At 43.6% G+C, this 15774-nt stretch overlaps 1 protein-coding gene across 1 annotated transcript in view; it reads left to right on the top strand.

Moving 5' to 3' along the window:
- The window catches only part of LOC121876311 (flocculation protein FLO11-like), a 53676-nt gene extending 41432 nt beyond the window's left edge, over window positions 1–12244 (top strand). The window contains exons 4-5 of the mRNA XM_042381365.1: window positions 4195–4358; window positions 9415–12244. Of these exons, the coding sequence (XP_042237299.1) occupies window positions 4195–4358; window positions 9415–9538 (288 nt within the window). The 3' untranslated portion in view covers window positions 9539–12244. The remainder of the gene's footprint in view (window positions 1–4194; window positions 4359–9414) is intronic.
- Window positions 12245–15774: the final 3530 nt, after the last annotated feature.

The following is a 15774-nucleotide window of genomic DNA, read 5'->3' as shown; positions in this document are numbered from 1 at the left end:
TCTCGCCTCAAGCTTCTTTTGAATTTTATAACCCACCCACTTTTTGTCTTACTTATATGAGTGAATACTGAAGCAGAGTCGAGATGTTTCTACCAGTGTCTGGGTCCCACCCCTCTCCTCCCCGCCATCTACCGGTGCTCAGTCAAGGACAAAGTCCTTCTCAGTGCGTTCTAATATGAGTAAATAACTTTATAGAAGATATACAAGTTTACTGCTATTAGATACTCTAATAATACCAAAAGTACAGTCATTTTCATAATTTGTGTTGTTCTTCATACAGTCAGTCTAGTATGGGACTATTTGTCATTCAACTCTACAGTATTGGTTGTGTAAAACTTTGCACATTTAGTTATGTTTATGACGGTAAAATAATATTTATCACTTGGTTGATTAACTTTTCCTAAAACTAGGTAAAGTTCGTAAAACCAGAAGTAAGGAGGAAGAGAGATTTGATGTAGCCAGTCACCACAGGTGGTGCTGGATCTGGGGGGTGGGGGCGAGAGTAGACGGGGAAATACCCTCAACTGCCCTCACGCCTCCCTTCCTCACAACACTGGATGAAACTGAAGAGACAAAATAATTAACTTGATAAGAGGTTTGGTTCATCTGCTGTTATGTGACGGAACAGACTGCTTCTTTGTCTGGCTGCTGACAATCATTTCTTTTACTCAGACTGGCTGAACAAGTTTATTTTTCAAACCAACATTTCTCTACTGATTTTAATTACTGTATCTTTGTACCTCTAGCATTTATCTCTTAGTAGTCAATGAATTTACTTCCACATTAAAAAAGAAAACAGTCGACATATGGTTTGGTGGGTTTTATTAAGATTCAGGTAACAATGTTCAACTTACCTGATAAATAATGACACACCTGAGAAGTTAAATGAAAGATGGATGGAGGGGTTATACTGTACCACCACAACATAAGTCGACTATCCCGTTCCACCTTTTATAATCTTTGGTAATATTTAATAACAATTTATATTTCTCGGCATATGTCTCATCACATGCACCTTGAGAACAGCACCACGCACACCTACACTGACTCACAAGACACACTCGCTGCCTCATTAGACTCTCACAAGACACACTCACTGCTGTAATATACTCACAAGACACACTCGCTGCCCCAATAGACTCACAAGACACACTCACTGCCTAAACGTACTGACAAGACACACTCACTGCCTCAATAGACTCTCATAAGACACACTCACTGCCTCAATAGACTCTCATAAGACACACTCACTGCCTCAATAGACTCTCACAAGACACACTCACTGCCTCAATAGACTCTCATAAGACACACTCACTGCCTCAATAGACTCTCATAAGACACACTCACTGCCTCAATAGACTCTCATAAGACACACTCACTGCCTCAATAGACTCTCATAAGACACACTCACTGCCTCAATAGACTCTCATAAGACACACTCACTGCCTCAATAGACTCTCATAAGACACACTCACTGCCTCAATAGATTCATACATACAATCACTGCCTCAATAGATTCTCATAAGACACACTCACTGCCCTTGATAGACTTTCAAGACACACACTCACTGCCTCAATAGACTCACATAAGACACACTCACTGCCTCAATAGATTCTCATAAGACACACTCACTGCCTCGATAGACTCTCATAAGACACACTCACTGCCTCAATAGACTCTCATAAGACACACTCACTGCCTCAATAGACTCACATAAGACACACTCACTGCCTCGATAGACTCTCATAAGACACACTCACTGCCTCGATAGACTCACATAAGACACACTCACTGCCTCAATAGACTCTCATAAGACACACTCACTGCCTCATTATTAAACATGCCTTTCCTTCCTATTTTGCATTCATAGTGTTGTCTGGGACCTGTGTGAGTGTTGCCCGGGACCTGTGTGAGTGTTGCCCGGGATCTGTGTGAATGTTGCCCGGGACCTGTGGTGTTGCAGGACCTGTGTGAGTGTTGCCCCTGTGTGAGTGTTGCCAGTGTTGCTGTGTGAGATGTTGCCCCTGTGAGATGTGCCCTGTGTGAGATGTTGCCCAGACCAGGACCTGTGTGAGATGTTGCCCAGGACCTGTGGATGCTGGGACCTGTTGTGACCTGTGTGAGTGTTGCCGGGATGTGTGCCCGGGACCTGTGTGAGATGTTGCCCAGGACCTGTGTGGATGTTGCCCGGGACCTGTGTGAGTGTTGCCCGGGTTCTGTGTGAGTGTTGCCCGGACCTGTGTGGTGTTGCCCGGACCTGACCTGTGTGAGTGTTGCCCGGACCTGTGTGAGTGTTGCCCGGGACCTGTGTGGTGTTGCCGGGACCTGTGTGAGTGTTGCCCTGTGAGTGTTGCCCGGACCTGTGTGTTGCCCGGGACCTGTGTGAGTGTTGCCCGGGACCTGTGTGAGTGTTGGGGACCTGTGTGGAGTGTTGCCCGGGACCTGTGTGAGTGTTGCGGGACCTGTGTGAGTGTTGCCGGGACCTGTGTGGTGTTGCCGGGACCTGTGTGAGTGTTGCCGGGACCTGTGAGTGTTGCCCTGTGTGGTGTTGCAGGGACCTGTGTGGTGTTGCCCGGGACCTGTGTGAGTGCTGCCCAGGGACCTGTGTGAGTGTTGCCAGGGACCTGAGTGTTGCCCTGTGGAGTGTTGCCGGGTGACCTGTGTGAGTGGACCTGTGTGAGTGCTGCCGGGACCTGTGCCGGGACCTGCCGGGACCTGTGTGAGTGCTGCCAGGGTGTGAGTGACCCTGTGAGTGCTGCAGGTGTGGTGCTGCCCGGGACCTGTGTGAGTGTGTGAGTGCTGCCGGGACCTGTGTGAAGTGCTGCCCGGGACCTGTGTGAGTGCTGCCCGGGACCTGTGTGAGTGCTGCGTGGACCTGTGGGGGAGTGCTGCCCAGGGACCTGTGGGAGTGCTGCCCGACCTGGGGTGCTGCCCAGGACCTGTGGGGTGCTGCCCGGGACCTGTGGGAGTGCTGCCCGGGACCTGTGCTGCCCGGTGAGTGCCCCGGGACCTGTGGGAGTGCTGCCGGGACCTGTGGGAGTGCTGCCGGGACCTGGAGTGCTGCCGGGACCTGTGGGAGTGCTGCCCGGGACCTGTGGGAGTGCTGCCCGACCTGTGGGAGTGCTGCTGTGGGAGTGCTGCCCGGGACCTGTGGGAGTGCTGCCCCCAGGGTGCTGCCCGGGACCTGTGGGAGTGCTGCCCGGGACCTGTGGGAGTGCTGCCCGGGACCTGTGTGAGTGCTGCCGGGACCTGTGTGCTGCTGCCGGGACCTGTGGGGAGTGCTGCCCGGGACCTGTGTGCCCGAGAGTGCTGCCGGGACCTGTGGGAGTGCTGCCCGGGGACTGTGACCGGGACCTGACCTGTGAGTGCTTGGGACTTGTGTGAGTGTTGCCCGGACCTGTGTGTGAGTGTTGCCCGGGACCTGTGGGAGTGTTGCCCGGGACCTGTGGGAGTGTTGCCCGGGACCTGTGGGAGTGTTGCCCGGGACCTGTGTGAGTGTTGCCCGGGACCTGTGGGAGTGTTGCCCTGTGTGTGTGTACTGTGGTGACCCACTAAGATAGGCAACGTGGTTTTTACGCTAGATCACACAATTTTTTCGTCGACCTTCTAGAATTCACGACAGTTAACCATAGATGTTGACAAGAACATAATGCCCAGGTGATATAATACTGGGGACCCTAGCTGCTGCAGGTTCTGCCCGTATTGAACCATTAGTCCTGAACATTGGCCCGGCATGTTACCTGAACCCCGACAGGGTTAATAAACTCCTTGCAATGTGAGGAATGAGAGAAATGCATCAGAGATACTATTGTGTGTATAGATAAGCAGTAGTGAATCCTGCAGAATGGTGGGCTTGTCTTGGTTTGTGACACAGAACGAGTTTTGCGAGTTATGAATAGTGGAGACAAAACAAAAAAAGTGGTGCTCACATAAAGCATAACGTCTAAGGTTCTCCCCGACCCACACACTGTCATTCGTAGCAGACATCTTCCTATGAAGAGGTTCATCGTATCGTCCTGATGATAGATTGTCATGGTACAGTCTTAAGTAGAGTAGATGCCAGTTACTTTTTTATAGCTCTATTCCCTGCATGACCCTTCCTCAATAACTTCCTTTTTATCCAACTCACTGCCCCCTCTTTTCTCATATCCATTATACAACTTAACATTAACCGTTTCCCTGCCGCTGTTCAGAGTCCCATGAGCACATCACCGACGCCGCCCCCTTCGTTGGAGCCCGCCCCTGTTCCGGCTCCGTCACCTGTGTCTGCCCCGGCCCCCCCCACCACCACCACAACCACCACTACAAAGCCGCCACCACCACAGCCTGTCACCACCAACAATACTTACAAAACTGGGTGAGTAATGATGCTGCAAGAGTTTGGCATCTTGTAGGGTAAGAGAGGTAGGGAGAAGGCTTGTAGGGTAAGTGAGGTAGGGAGAAGACTTGTAGGGTAAGAGAGGTAGGGAGAAGACTTGTAGGGTAAGTGAGGTAGGGAGAAGACTTGTAGGGTAAGAGAGGTAGGGAGAAGGCTTGTAGGGTAAGTGAGGTAGGGAGAAGACTTGTAGGGTAAGTGAGGTAGGGAGAAGGCTTGTAGGGTAAGTGAGGTAGGGAGAAGACTTGTAGGGTAAGTGAGGTAGGGAGAAGACTTGTAGGGTAAGGAGGTAGGAGAAGACTCTAGGGTAACTGAGGTAGGAGAAGACTTGTAGGGTAGGAGAAAAGACTTGAGGTAGGGAGAAGACTTGTAGGTAGGGAGAAGACTTGTAGGAGAGGGGAGAAGAGGGAAGTGAGGGGAGAAGACTTGTAGGGTAAGAGAGGTAGGAGAAGACTGTAGGGGTAGAGGTAGGGAGAAGACTTGTAGGGTAAGAGGTAGGGAAGACTTGTAGGGTAAGAGGTAGGGAGAAGACTTGTAGGTAAGAGAGGTAGGAGAAGACTTGTAGGTAAGAGAGGTAGGGAGAAGACTTGTAGGGTAAGAGAGGTAGGGAGAAGACTTGTAGGGTAAGTGAGGTAGGGAGAAGACTTGTAGGGTAAGAGAGGTAGGGAGAAGACTTGTAGGGTAACTGAGGTAGGGAGAAGACTTGTAGGGTAAGAGAGGTAGGGAGAAGACTTGTAGGGTAAGTGAGGTAGGGAGAAGACTTGTAGGGTAAGTGAGGTAGGGAGAAGACTTGTAGGGTAAGTGAGGTAGGGAGAAGATTTGTAGGGTAAGAGAGGTAGGGAGAAGACTTGTAGGGTGTTACGCCGTCTCTTAATTTTCTTAAATATCCAGGTTCTAGGCGTAACCAGACAAAAAAAGTGAAGTAAATTAAAATGGAATAAAAATAAATAAAGTAAACCTTTAAGAATTTAATTAATTAAATATTAACACAATAAAGAGCCTCGTAGGCTGTCACAACAAATTGATTCACCATCGAAACTTTTAAGACACAAATGATACTAAACATCGAAACATCAAAAGAATAAAAATAAAGCATTGGATTACGTTAACACTGTGAATAAACTTATGAAAATTAACACTGAAATTAACTAACGTGAAACAACACTGAATTACTTGAATGTAACTAAGCAAATACTGATGAACATAAATAGAGACCTAAATAGGTACTCGCATAGATATACCACATTGGTGGCGACAGGAACAACACAAATAAATTAAGTATAAGTAACAGGTGATGAGTGTCACTCAAAGGATGTGAACTGTATGACAAGAGGACTGAACTGCCTTCTGTCAGTTGGTGGACTACTATATATAGGGCCTTTTCCTGCCAGTGCGACCTGCCGGTGGGTCGTTTAACGATGCAGATGGTCGTTAGAGAACAAAGAATGCTTGTTACAATACTAAATGAAGAAATAAGATGGGCTTGAACAAATAATAACTGTTAAAAACCTTAATAGTACAGGGTAAGGTGACTAGATTATATAATAGTAAATATAACACATTACAGGAATAATATGGAACAACATGGAAGCATGTTATATATAAAAAAAATAGAAAAATACGACACGGTCGTAACAAGGGTAAGAGAGGTCTTTGGGGTAAGGCAGATGCTTCTCTGCATTACCTGTGCCATACACCATCTGCATCATGTACCTCCCAGCTGTGTCATATACAGTACTTGTTCTTACTAGGACATACACTGCCTATCATTTACCAACTGTGTCATGCAGTCCTCCACCACCTGCCATGTACCAGTCGTCATACACCAACTGGAGGCACCACATCAACCATGAGTCACCATCTGAAATAAGAAATATTCATCTCTGATTTTCTTATGTTAATGATAATATATAGAGACAGTGCCGGGAACTGACGTGTGCGTCATAGTCAACCTGCAGGAGTGAACCTTTAATGACTAGTGTAATTACTGATCTCGCACAGTACAGTATACGTGCTTAAAGACCTTAGTTATTGAAGCACTGTAATACATTATAACAGCATCAGCGGTGTGTTGCTCAAGAATAGGAGATATCGGTGGTCGTAGGTCGGTTTCCTCCACCCACTTGGGACACTCCCACAGCACCTTCTCCTATATTCTAGGATTAGCAGTAGTTTTAGTCTGGTGTTACACAGTACACCACACAATATATTTCGAGAGTGTCTTTATATATTTATAAATAGGACAGCCACTCCCATTGAATCGGATAAAAATAATCATAACACCTGTAGATGCATTCAGATGAACAATAGCTGGTGTCTGTAAATGTATACAGTGGTCCCTCGGTTAACAAGCGCCTCGGTTAACGAGATTTCGGTTAACTATTTGTCTTCCATAAGATTCTTAACTTCGGTTAACGAGCAATCCCTCGATTAACGAGTTTTTTACGAGCCGACTTCAACATGTTTTCGCTTGCATTTGGCGGTCCACCAGCTGTAATATTAGTCCGCCAATACAGTAATCGCTTTTAGGGCTTAAATTCCTTACTATTTTAGTAAATATCAAGAATTTTATACTATTCAATAATTTTAAAAGTTTAATATTAACTTTTTTAGTCATTTTAACAATTATTGAACATAATTGAAGGTAAAGAAACTAGTTTCTGGCGTGCCATCCAGCCTGTTAACACACCAGACAGGTGTTAGTGTCTCTCTGTTTTCAGTGGAGGTAACATCTTGCTTGAGACTCTCTCAAACTAAATGCTTTTTTTCTGAGTTTCCAAGCAAATTATTGGTCATTTTGAAATATATTTTACGTATTGACAATATATAATGCAGTGCAGTGTTGATTTAAAGAAAATAATCTTGAATTACACCAAGAGAGCTAAAATTTTATGGGTGAAATGGTGCTATGGGGTGACTTCTCTTCCACCCCAATGCCTTCTCTTCTTCCTTCTCCTCCACCCCCATTCTAATTCCCATCGTCATCATCATCATCATCATCCAGGAGCCTTCTACATACACACCTCAAAGTAAGTGTACTTTTCTACCTTTTTTGTTGAATTTAGGCAATTTTCGGTGAGCTGGAACCAATTACCCAAAAACCCATTGAAACAATGGTTTCGGTTAACGAGTTTTTCGGTTAACGAGCAACCTGCTGGAACGGATTGTGCTCGTTAACCGAGGGACCACTGTATTGATACATAACACAAATTGCAAGTTATTTAAAACCTGAAACAGAGACTATTGAAGGCATTGTAAGCCCCCTTGTGCACTTTTTTGTCTATGGGGGAAAGTTCTCCCCACCATCAACAGGAAGTGAGAGGATCTGCACACAGCCAGGGTGAGATGACAAGAAGTAGGAAGTGAAATACAGTACTGTATATTGATCCTACATTGGGTAACAGCACTTTTTTTTTTATTTATTCCAGTATACAGTATATATATTTTTTTTTCGGGGAATAGTCCACCCAGACACAGGTCATCGACCCACACTGTGGCCTGGGGGGGGGAGGGGTGCAAAAAAATAAGAGTAAAAAGAAATTAAAAATAGAAGAGAAAGAGACTACAGTATATTAATCTACACCACGAAGATGCCAGAAAATCAGCTTTTTGAAGTGAGACATTGTAAGAGTATGGAAACACAGAATAAGGCTGAGCATTCCACAGTTTGGCTATGTGAGGAAAGAAGGATGTACTATAACAGGTTATTCTAGTGTGACCGACATCCACACAGAAACGGTGGGCACCCCGGGCAAAACGAGTGTTAAAGCCCACGGCCTTGCCGGTGGTACGCAGGATGCCAAATCCACCGAGCATTGCCCGTTTAAGTACCTGTAAAAGAGAGAGAGAGTGAAGCAACATTGCGGCGAAGAGAAAAGGAAGAGAGATTAACAAGTCGAAATGCCTTTGATTCCACCCTATCTAACAGTTGGACAGAAGAAGAGCCACCCCAGATATGAGAGCAGTACTCCAAGTTAGGATGAATGAATCTCTTATAAACTTGAAGCAACTGTTTAGGAGTGAAGTAGCTATGGCATCTGTACAACATTCCCAGCTTTTGGGAGGCAGCTTTAGCAATGTTGTGGATGTATGGCTTCCACGATATATTAAGCGGAAATGGCAAGGCCTAACATATTTATTTTAGAATTTGGCAGAATGATTGCATCCTGAAGTGTGATTGGTGGGAGATCTTCTGTTTTGGAAAGTGTAATTGGTAACTATTGTGTTTTATTATAGGTTGACAATCCCTTATCTGAAATCCTTGGGGCCAGATGTGTTTCAGATTTCAGAATGGTTAAGTTAGGTTGTTTTTTTGTGTTTTTTTTTTTACGGGGATTAGCCCACCCGGGCACAGGTCACAGACCCACATCAGGGCCTGGGGGGTGAAAATATAGTACGTGTAATAATAATAGTAATTCATAGGTCTAGGTCGTGTTTCTCACTTAATATTATTATTATTTTATTAATATTTGTATTACTATTATTATTATCATTATTATTTTATTTTTGTGTATTTTTATTATACATTTTATTTACTATGAATTATTATTATTATTTATTATTATTATTATTATTATTATTATTTTATTATTTTATTATTTTATTATTTTATTATTATTAAAGATAGTACCAGGTAGTGGTGTACCAGATGGTACCAGGCAGTGGTGTACCAGATGGTACCAGGTAGTGGTGTACCAGATGGTACCAGGTAGTGGTGTACCAGATGGTACCAGGTAGTGGTGTACCAGATGGTACCAGGTAGTGGTGTACCAGATGGTACCAGGTAGTGGTGTACCAGATGGTACCAGGTAGTGGTGTACCAGATGGTACCAGGTAGTGGTGTACCAGATGGTACCAGGTAGTGGTGTACCAGATGGTACCAGGTAGTGTTGTACAAGATAGTACCAGGTAGTGTTGTACAAGATAGTTTTAAGTAATTTAGAAATCTAAGTTAAATGTTAGTAAGAATGATGTAGAGGTCGGCAGCAGTAGTAGTAATGACAGACTCGAGTAAACCTGTATTCTCTGGTGCTTACAGCGGCCTCAACCTGAACATGTCTGCTGCGGAGATGCGAGCAATGTTGGCTCGTAAGAAGAAGACTGATCCACGTAATGATTCTCTGGACCTGAGGAAGAAGTACGAGATCATCCAGAACATGTAGATGATTGGCTACACAGGAGAACACCAGTGATTAAGACTGATCACTGGCCCTCACTACCACGATGATGAATATATCATACCTGTACCCTGTTATGTAAACACATTTACCCTGTATATCTCTTGTTTACAGTTTTAATTTCACATGTTTCTTTTTTATTCTAAATATAATTAGATCTTTGTTGTAGAGAAGTAAAATATTGCCTATGTAAATATAGTTGAGTAAAAAAGGAAGAATTTTTTTTTTTTGGTATATGTACATCTCAAATGGCTTTTTAGACTACAAACATAGTGATTAATAATTTCCTCAAGTTTATGCCAACTGTCAATGAGCCACATCAGAAAAGTTAAATTAAAATGACTATATACATTACAGTATTCAGTTCTGGGTGAACATGTTACAGTACACTGATTATCATGGCAAAAATTTCAAAGACAACTTGTACTAACTAATGACCTGTCCAGTGATAAAGAATCATCAAACCCATCTATAAGTGACCATCATCTAAAACTTGACACAGTTTAAATATGTCATCAAATAATGTGTTGAAACTTTTTATAGATACCAATAATTTTTTTCATAATTGGCCGTCGCCAAGCAAGTTGGACGACAGAGGTGATGACGTTGTATCTTGCAGGTCAACTCTAATGTTTATACAATGAAACCTCTATTTAACAGAAAGTATAAAGAGGCAAGTCTGTTATATTAAGGGTTCATTAGATGTGAAACCCCCATCTAGTGGATTATATGGAAAGAAAAGTTCATTATATGGAGGTCTCACTGTATAATGAACATTGGTATTTTGTAATAAGTCTACTTTTACACAGGAACATTTGACTCCCAGATTTTTTAACCAGAATCATGTAATGACTATTCATACTATACTCCTTCTGAAAGACAGTTTGTGTTCTTATTGTAATTACAAGAACTTCGGTGAACACTGTTCTTGGGTCTTGGTACATTAGTTTAAACTGTAATCCTTAAGCATATAATGTTCACTATTTAGACAACATGTATCAGTTAAATAATGTACTGTACAGTACTTGTATCATTTTATTAATGTGAATAAAATGGTGAATCTGAATATCAAGACGTTTGGCAATCTTACGAGGTTAAGGCCATTGTATTTCTTATGCAGTACAGTATCTTAATACTGATTTTTGAATTAGTAAGAGTTAATTTGTACTTTTGACAGTCATTTTGATTCCCATGTGGTGATTAAAGGGACACACAAAAGCTTCACTTCGACAACTTCCAAGGACGGATCCAGGAATATCAAAAGGGGGGGGGGGTCCAAGAAGTTGTGGGTGAGGGAACATGGCGAACACAGCGATGTAAGCTCCCCCCAGAATTTTTTGGGAAATCTGACCAATATCATGGGCATTTTGAGGCCATTTTGAAGCCATGTGCACTTAATATCAAGACCATAGTATTGTAATTACTTTTTACTATACAAAAAATGCCCGATTATAACACTGCATTAAAGAAAAATTATTTGGATTTTCTGGTGAAAAGGGGGTAATGGACCACCAGGACCCTCCCCTCCTGGATCTGGCCTTGACTTCTATTCAGCTTCTTAACATTCTGGCCAGGATTAGAGAACAACTTTCTTTGTGCCATCTAAAATATTATGAAATATATTCAGAGATCCAGTCAAGGTATTTGGTTAAAAAATAAATAAAAATACCAGGTTGTGTTGGAACACGTATTCCAAAATTGGTGCTACAATAAATGTGATATGCAGTTTTTCAATTGTCATTGCTGTACATTATAATCTTCAAAGTTGTGAATATTTTGTACTATAATGCTAATGTGATGAATATAAAGTACAGCAATGTGATAGAGTCACTTTGGGGACAGGCTGTTTGGTAACTGAAGTTTGTTTTTATCATCATTATAGTAGACTTAGGAGCTGAGGTGCAACAAACTTCTGTACTGCAGCTTATACAGTACAGTATTACCTCAGCTGTGTGCTTCTCCTTCAGCGCCAGGAGACAAATGCATATGTGAACATGGTCTTAAGTTATATCGTCTCCTTGGGCATCGAGTTTTACACCCTCTGCTGAATCGCTAACTGAGGTGATAGTTGGCCTCATGAACCTGCTGATCTACTAACTTAGATATGATGCCTCGGTGACAATTTAACTGATGGTTAATTGCTATTAATTAGGCTAACATGACTCTTGAAGAAAATTTACAATTTCTGCTCCAAACTACTGTACTGTATAACCATTTTTCTTTCCAAATGACCTTACTGGGACAGTTCCAGAAAGTAGACCAAGTGACAAGGCTGGAATTACAGTAAGTGACAACATTGGGACAGTTACATTAAGTGAAAAACTGGGAGTTACTGTAAGTGAAAAGACTGGGACAGTTACAGTAAGTGACATGATTGAGACGAAAGTGAATAGATTGGGACAGTTAGTGACAAGACTGGGACAATTACAGTACAGTAAGTGGGAAGAGTGAGACAGTTACAGTAAGCAAACCACAGTTTACAGCAAAATATGTGACGGTAAACTCACTGTCCAGTATTTGGTTCCAACTTTAAAATATGAAGTAAGTTTTTGGTGTTATTATCGCACACTCATGGTTACAAGGTATATATAATCTATAAGTGGAGCTCTTAATTCCTGCCCATATTATTTGTTTTGTAGTCCCAATTTCATGTGATATGTGACCAATATATCATTAAACATTAAAACTTAAGGACATTGTTTATTTCACCTGCTCTGATATAGTACACTAGCTTGCAATGACGAGGTCCCGGTGGTGGGTGTCACAACTGTCACATGCCCTGTTGCAAAGACTACCATATATAGGAAAGCTCGAGCTTTTGGGTGTGTGTACGAAGGGCCTCTGAGGCAAATGGCGTTGGTATCTGTGAGATCGCCGATTGTTTGTTTACAGAGTACGTTGACTTCGGTGGCGCTAAGTTTGTACACTGCAGCCATGCCTCACCCGTTATTCCTGTGTGGAAAATCCAAAGAAATTCATCCTACTTTTATATTTCATTGATTTCCTCCAGTGAATAATTAATGATATAAGAAATGCCAAAAATGCAGTAGTAATGTAGTGGTAAACAAACTACCATATATAAACCATGCATTTACTTATGATAACACAATAAGAAACATTATCATTACTAGAGTGAATAAATAATATTCCACAAATCACAATTGTCAAATCCGTTTGTTTCCCACCTCAGGCACCTGCATCCAAGCAACTGACGGGTTAAGCAGCGCCCTCGGGCTTAAAATGTTCTTTGCTCTGGTTTCGGAATGTTTCTTAGGGAAACTTCTAGGACCTTCTTAGCCCAGAACCAAGGGTCCAGATCTTCGAGGGTTTACTGTATGTATAATGCATAATTAACACACTATATTAATGTTGGGGTGTGTGGCGGTCTGGCAACACTATCGGTTCCAACGGACAAGCTCAGTTCCTGCTCTGATGTCTTGCTGTGAGGACATGTCTGTCTCCGTCATCTTCGCCAATAAAGGGACTATGGATGCGGCCTTTACTTATTCCCTGGGTTGGCACTCTAACATGGCGCAGTGAGTAGGATACAAACAATAACACAAGAAGTGGAGTTTGAGATTGACCCCCCCCCCTTTCGGAGCTAGATTTTATTTGGGGCCTTGCCGATAGATGGCGCTGATTCCAGCTTTGCGGCGCATGGTTAATTCAATAGCTTTCATACGAGCTTTCGTATACTGTAGGTATAGTCTTTGTCCTGTTGGATCACGCAGGAGTACCGTACTTGTAAATTATCAATACAGTGATATCTCTGTTAGCCGGACCAATTGGTGCAGAGCACTTCTGGGAATGAGAGATTTCCAGGTAACTAGACGATTGTCTCAAAGCCGGAAAAAATATCCTCTTCCCCGGAACTTTCCGGAATTTTCCGGGTAACGGAAAAATTTTCTCGATAGTTCCAGAAATTGCCCATTACATCATCTCGTGAACTTTGAAAAAATCCCTCAGCCCAGTACTTGCCAACAGTGTGTAACAGAGACATGACCGATCACCCAAGCGGCTAACGAGCCGATGTTTTGGTGAAGAGGATAAAAGAAAAGGAAGAGTAATCAGAGACATGACCGATCGCCCAAGCGGCTAACGAGCCGATCAGTGGTTAAGAGGATAAAAGAAAGAAAATACGAGAAAATAAAACCGCTCAGACAGAGCAGACAACTATTACATAAAGAGCAGACGACAACACCCAGAGAGTGTTGTGACGGTACCCAGTGTGAGCTCCTTCAAGACCAGAACTTGACCAACACTGGAGCAGGTTCAGGTACATTCAGGAACTGGTGCATGCCCAGTACTTGCCAACAGTGCGTAACAGAGACGTGACCGATCGCCCAAGCGGCTAACGAGTTTTAGTTTTTATTTTAACTATTTATTGACAAAGCTTGTAGTACAGTTTGCCTATTCTGAGTAATTCAGTGGGTTGGGTCAAACGATGAGCAAGACAGGAGGATGTATGCAAGAGCCAGAAACCAAGCAAAGATAGAGTGTAGGAGGGCTGAAAAGGAGTTCCAGAGGCTGGTTGCACGCGAGGTCAAGTCAAACCCAAAGGCATTTTACCGCTATGCAAAGTCGAAATTGAAAACGCGAGTAGGAGTATCAGACCTGAGGCTTGAAGATGGTAGTTACGCAGATTCTGACTTGGATAAAGCTGAGGCATTGAACAGCTTCTTTTCCTCAGTGTTCACAAGAGAGGATACAACTAACCTTCCTGCGTTTGAGGACAGACGGTTCGACACAGCACTGACCCACATTGTGTTCACAGAAGAGGGTATTAGAAATAAACTGTCCAGGCTAGAGGTCCATAAGAGTCCCGGACCTGACATGGTGCATCCTAGAGTGCTAAGAGAGCTGTGCAACGAGCTTGCAGAGCCCCTAAACATCCTGTTTTGTAAATGCCTGGATGAACAAATGGTCCCCAGTGAATGGAAAGTGGCTTATGTGAGTCCTATCTTCAAGAAGGGCGATAGTCACTCCACGAACAACTATAGACCGGTGAGCCTGACCAGCATAATATGTAAAGTACTTGAGAGTATTATCAGAGATGCCGCGATGGAACATCTACTACGAAACAACCTTGTAAAATATTGCCAATACGGTTTTATGCCGAGGCGCTCTTGCTTAACACAATTGCTCAAGGTATTGGATATTTGGACCCATATTCTGAAACGGGGTGGTAATATCGACAATTTTACCTAGATTTTGCCAAGGCTTTCGACAGTGTACCCCACGAAAGGCTGAAAATCAAACTGGAAGGGTACGGAATTCGGGGAAATGTCCTAGCGTGGATAGAAGACTTTCTACATGACCGCAAGTAGTGTGTGGTGATTAATTGCACGAAATCGTCATCTGTACCTGTAACAAGTGGGGTACCACAGGGCAGTGTATTGGGCCCGCTGTTGTTTGTTTGTTTCATAAATGACATGCCTGACGTTGTACACTCCTCCATACAAATGTTTGCCGATGACGCCAAGTTATTTCGGGAAATTAAGAACCAAGCGGACTGTGAAGAGCTGCAGAAGGACCTCTGTGGACTCCAGGAATGGTCGAAGAAATGGCTGCTGAGATTCAATGTCACGAAGTGTAAGAGGATACACGTGGGGCGTACCAACGGTAAGGAGGCGTATCATATGTCCCAACGGGATGAAGAAAATGCACTAGTTGAGACTGTGTGTGAGAAGGACCTAGGTGTGTATGTTGACAATGAGCTGAAGTCCTCGGGCCATTGTGAGAAGAAGGTAAATCATGCAAATAAATTATTGGGTCTTATAAGAAGGTCGTTCAGATATCTAGGCGGTCCGTCCCTCGTGACGATCTTCAGGAGTGAAGTGCTTCCCCATCTGGAGTACTGTCACCCCATCTGGTCCCCGAGATATGCTAGGGACTGTCAGTTGGTTGAAAATGTTCAAAGGAGGGCCACCAGACTGGTGCCTGCACTTCGGCACCTCAGCTACCCTGAGAGATTGGAGCGCCTGAACTTGCCTAGCTTATACTACAGACGGGCAAGGGGGGACCTAGTTGAGGTGTATAAACATCTCAGGGGGCACTACTCAGTTGAGTGTCCTTACTTGGAGCTGGCGGACGCTCGCCCCACAAGGGGTCACAGCTCAAGATTGAAGAAGCCGCAAGTCCAGAAAACCGTGAGGGCAAACTTTTTCGGAGTGAGGGTTGTAAACTCTTGGAACAATCTACCAGTGAGTGTTGTGACGGCA

Source organism: Homarus americanus, unplaced genomic scaffold, assembly GCF_018991925.1.
Source record: "Homarus americanus isolate GMGI-L3 unplaced genomic scaffold, GMGI_Hamer_2.0 scaffold34921, whole genome shotgun sequence".
NCBI lineage: Eukaryota > Metazoa > Arthropoda > Malacostraca > Decapoda > Nephropidae > Homarus > Homarus americanus.
This window is presented reverse-complemented; position numbering and strand designations above follow the sequence as displayed.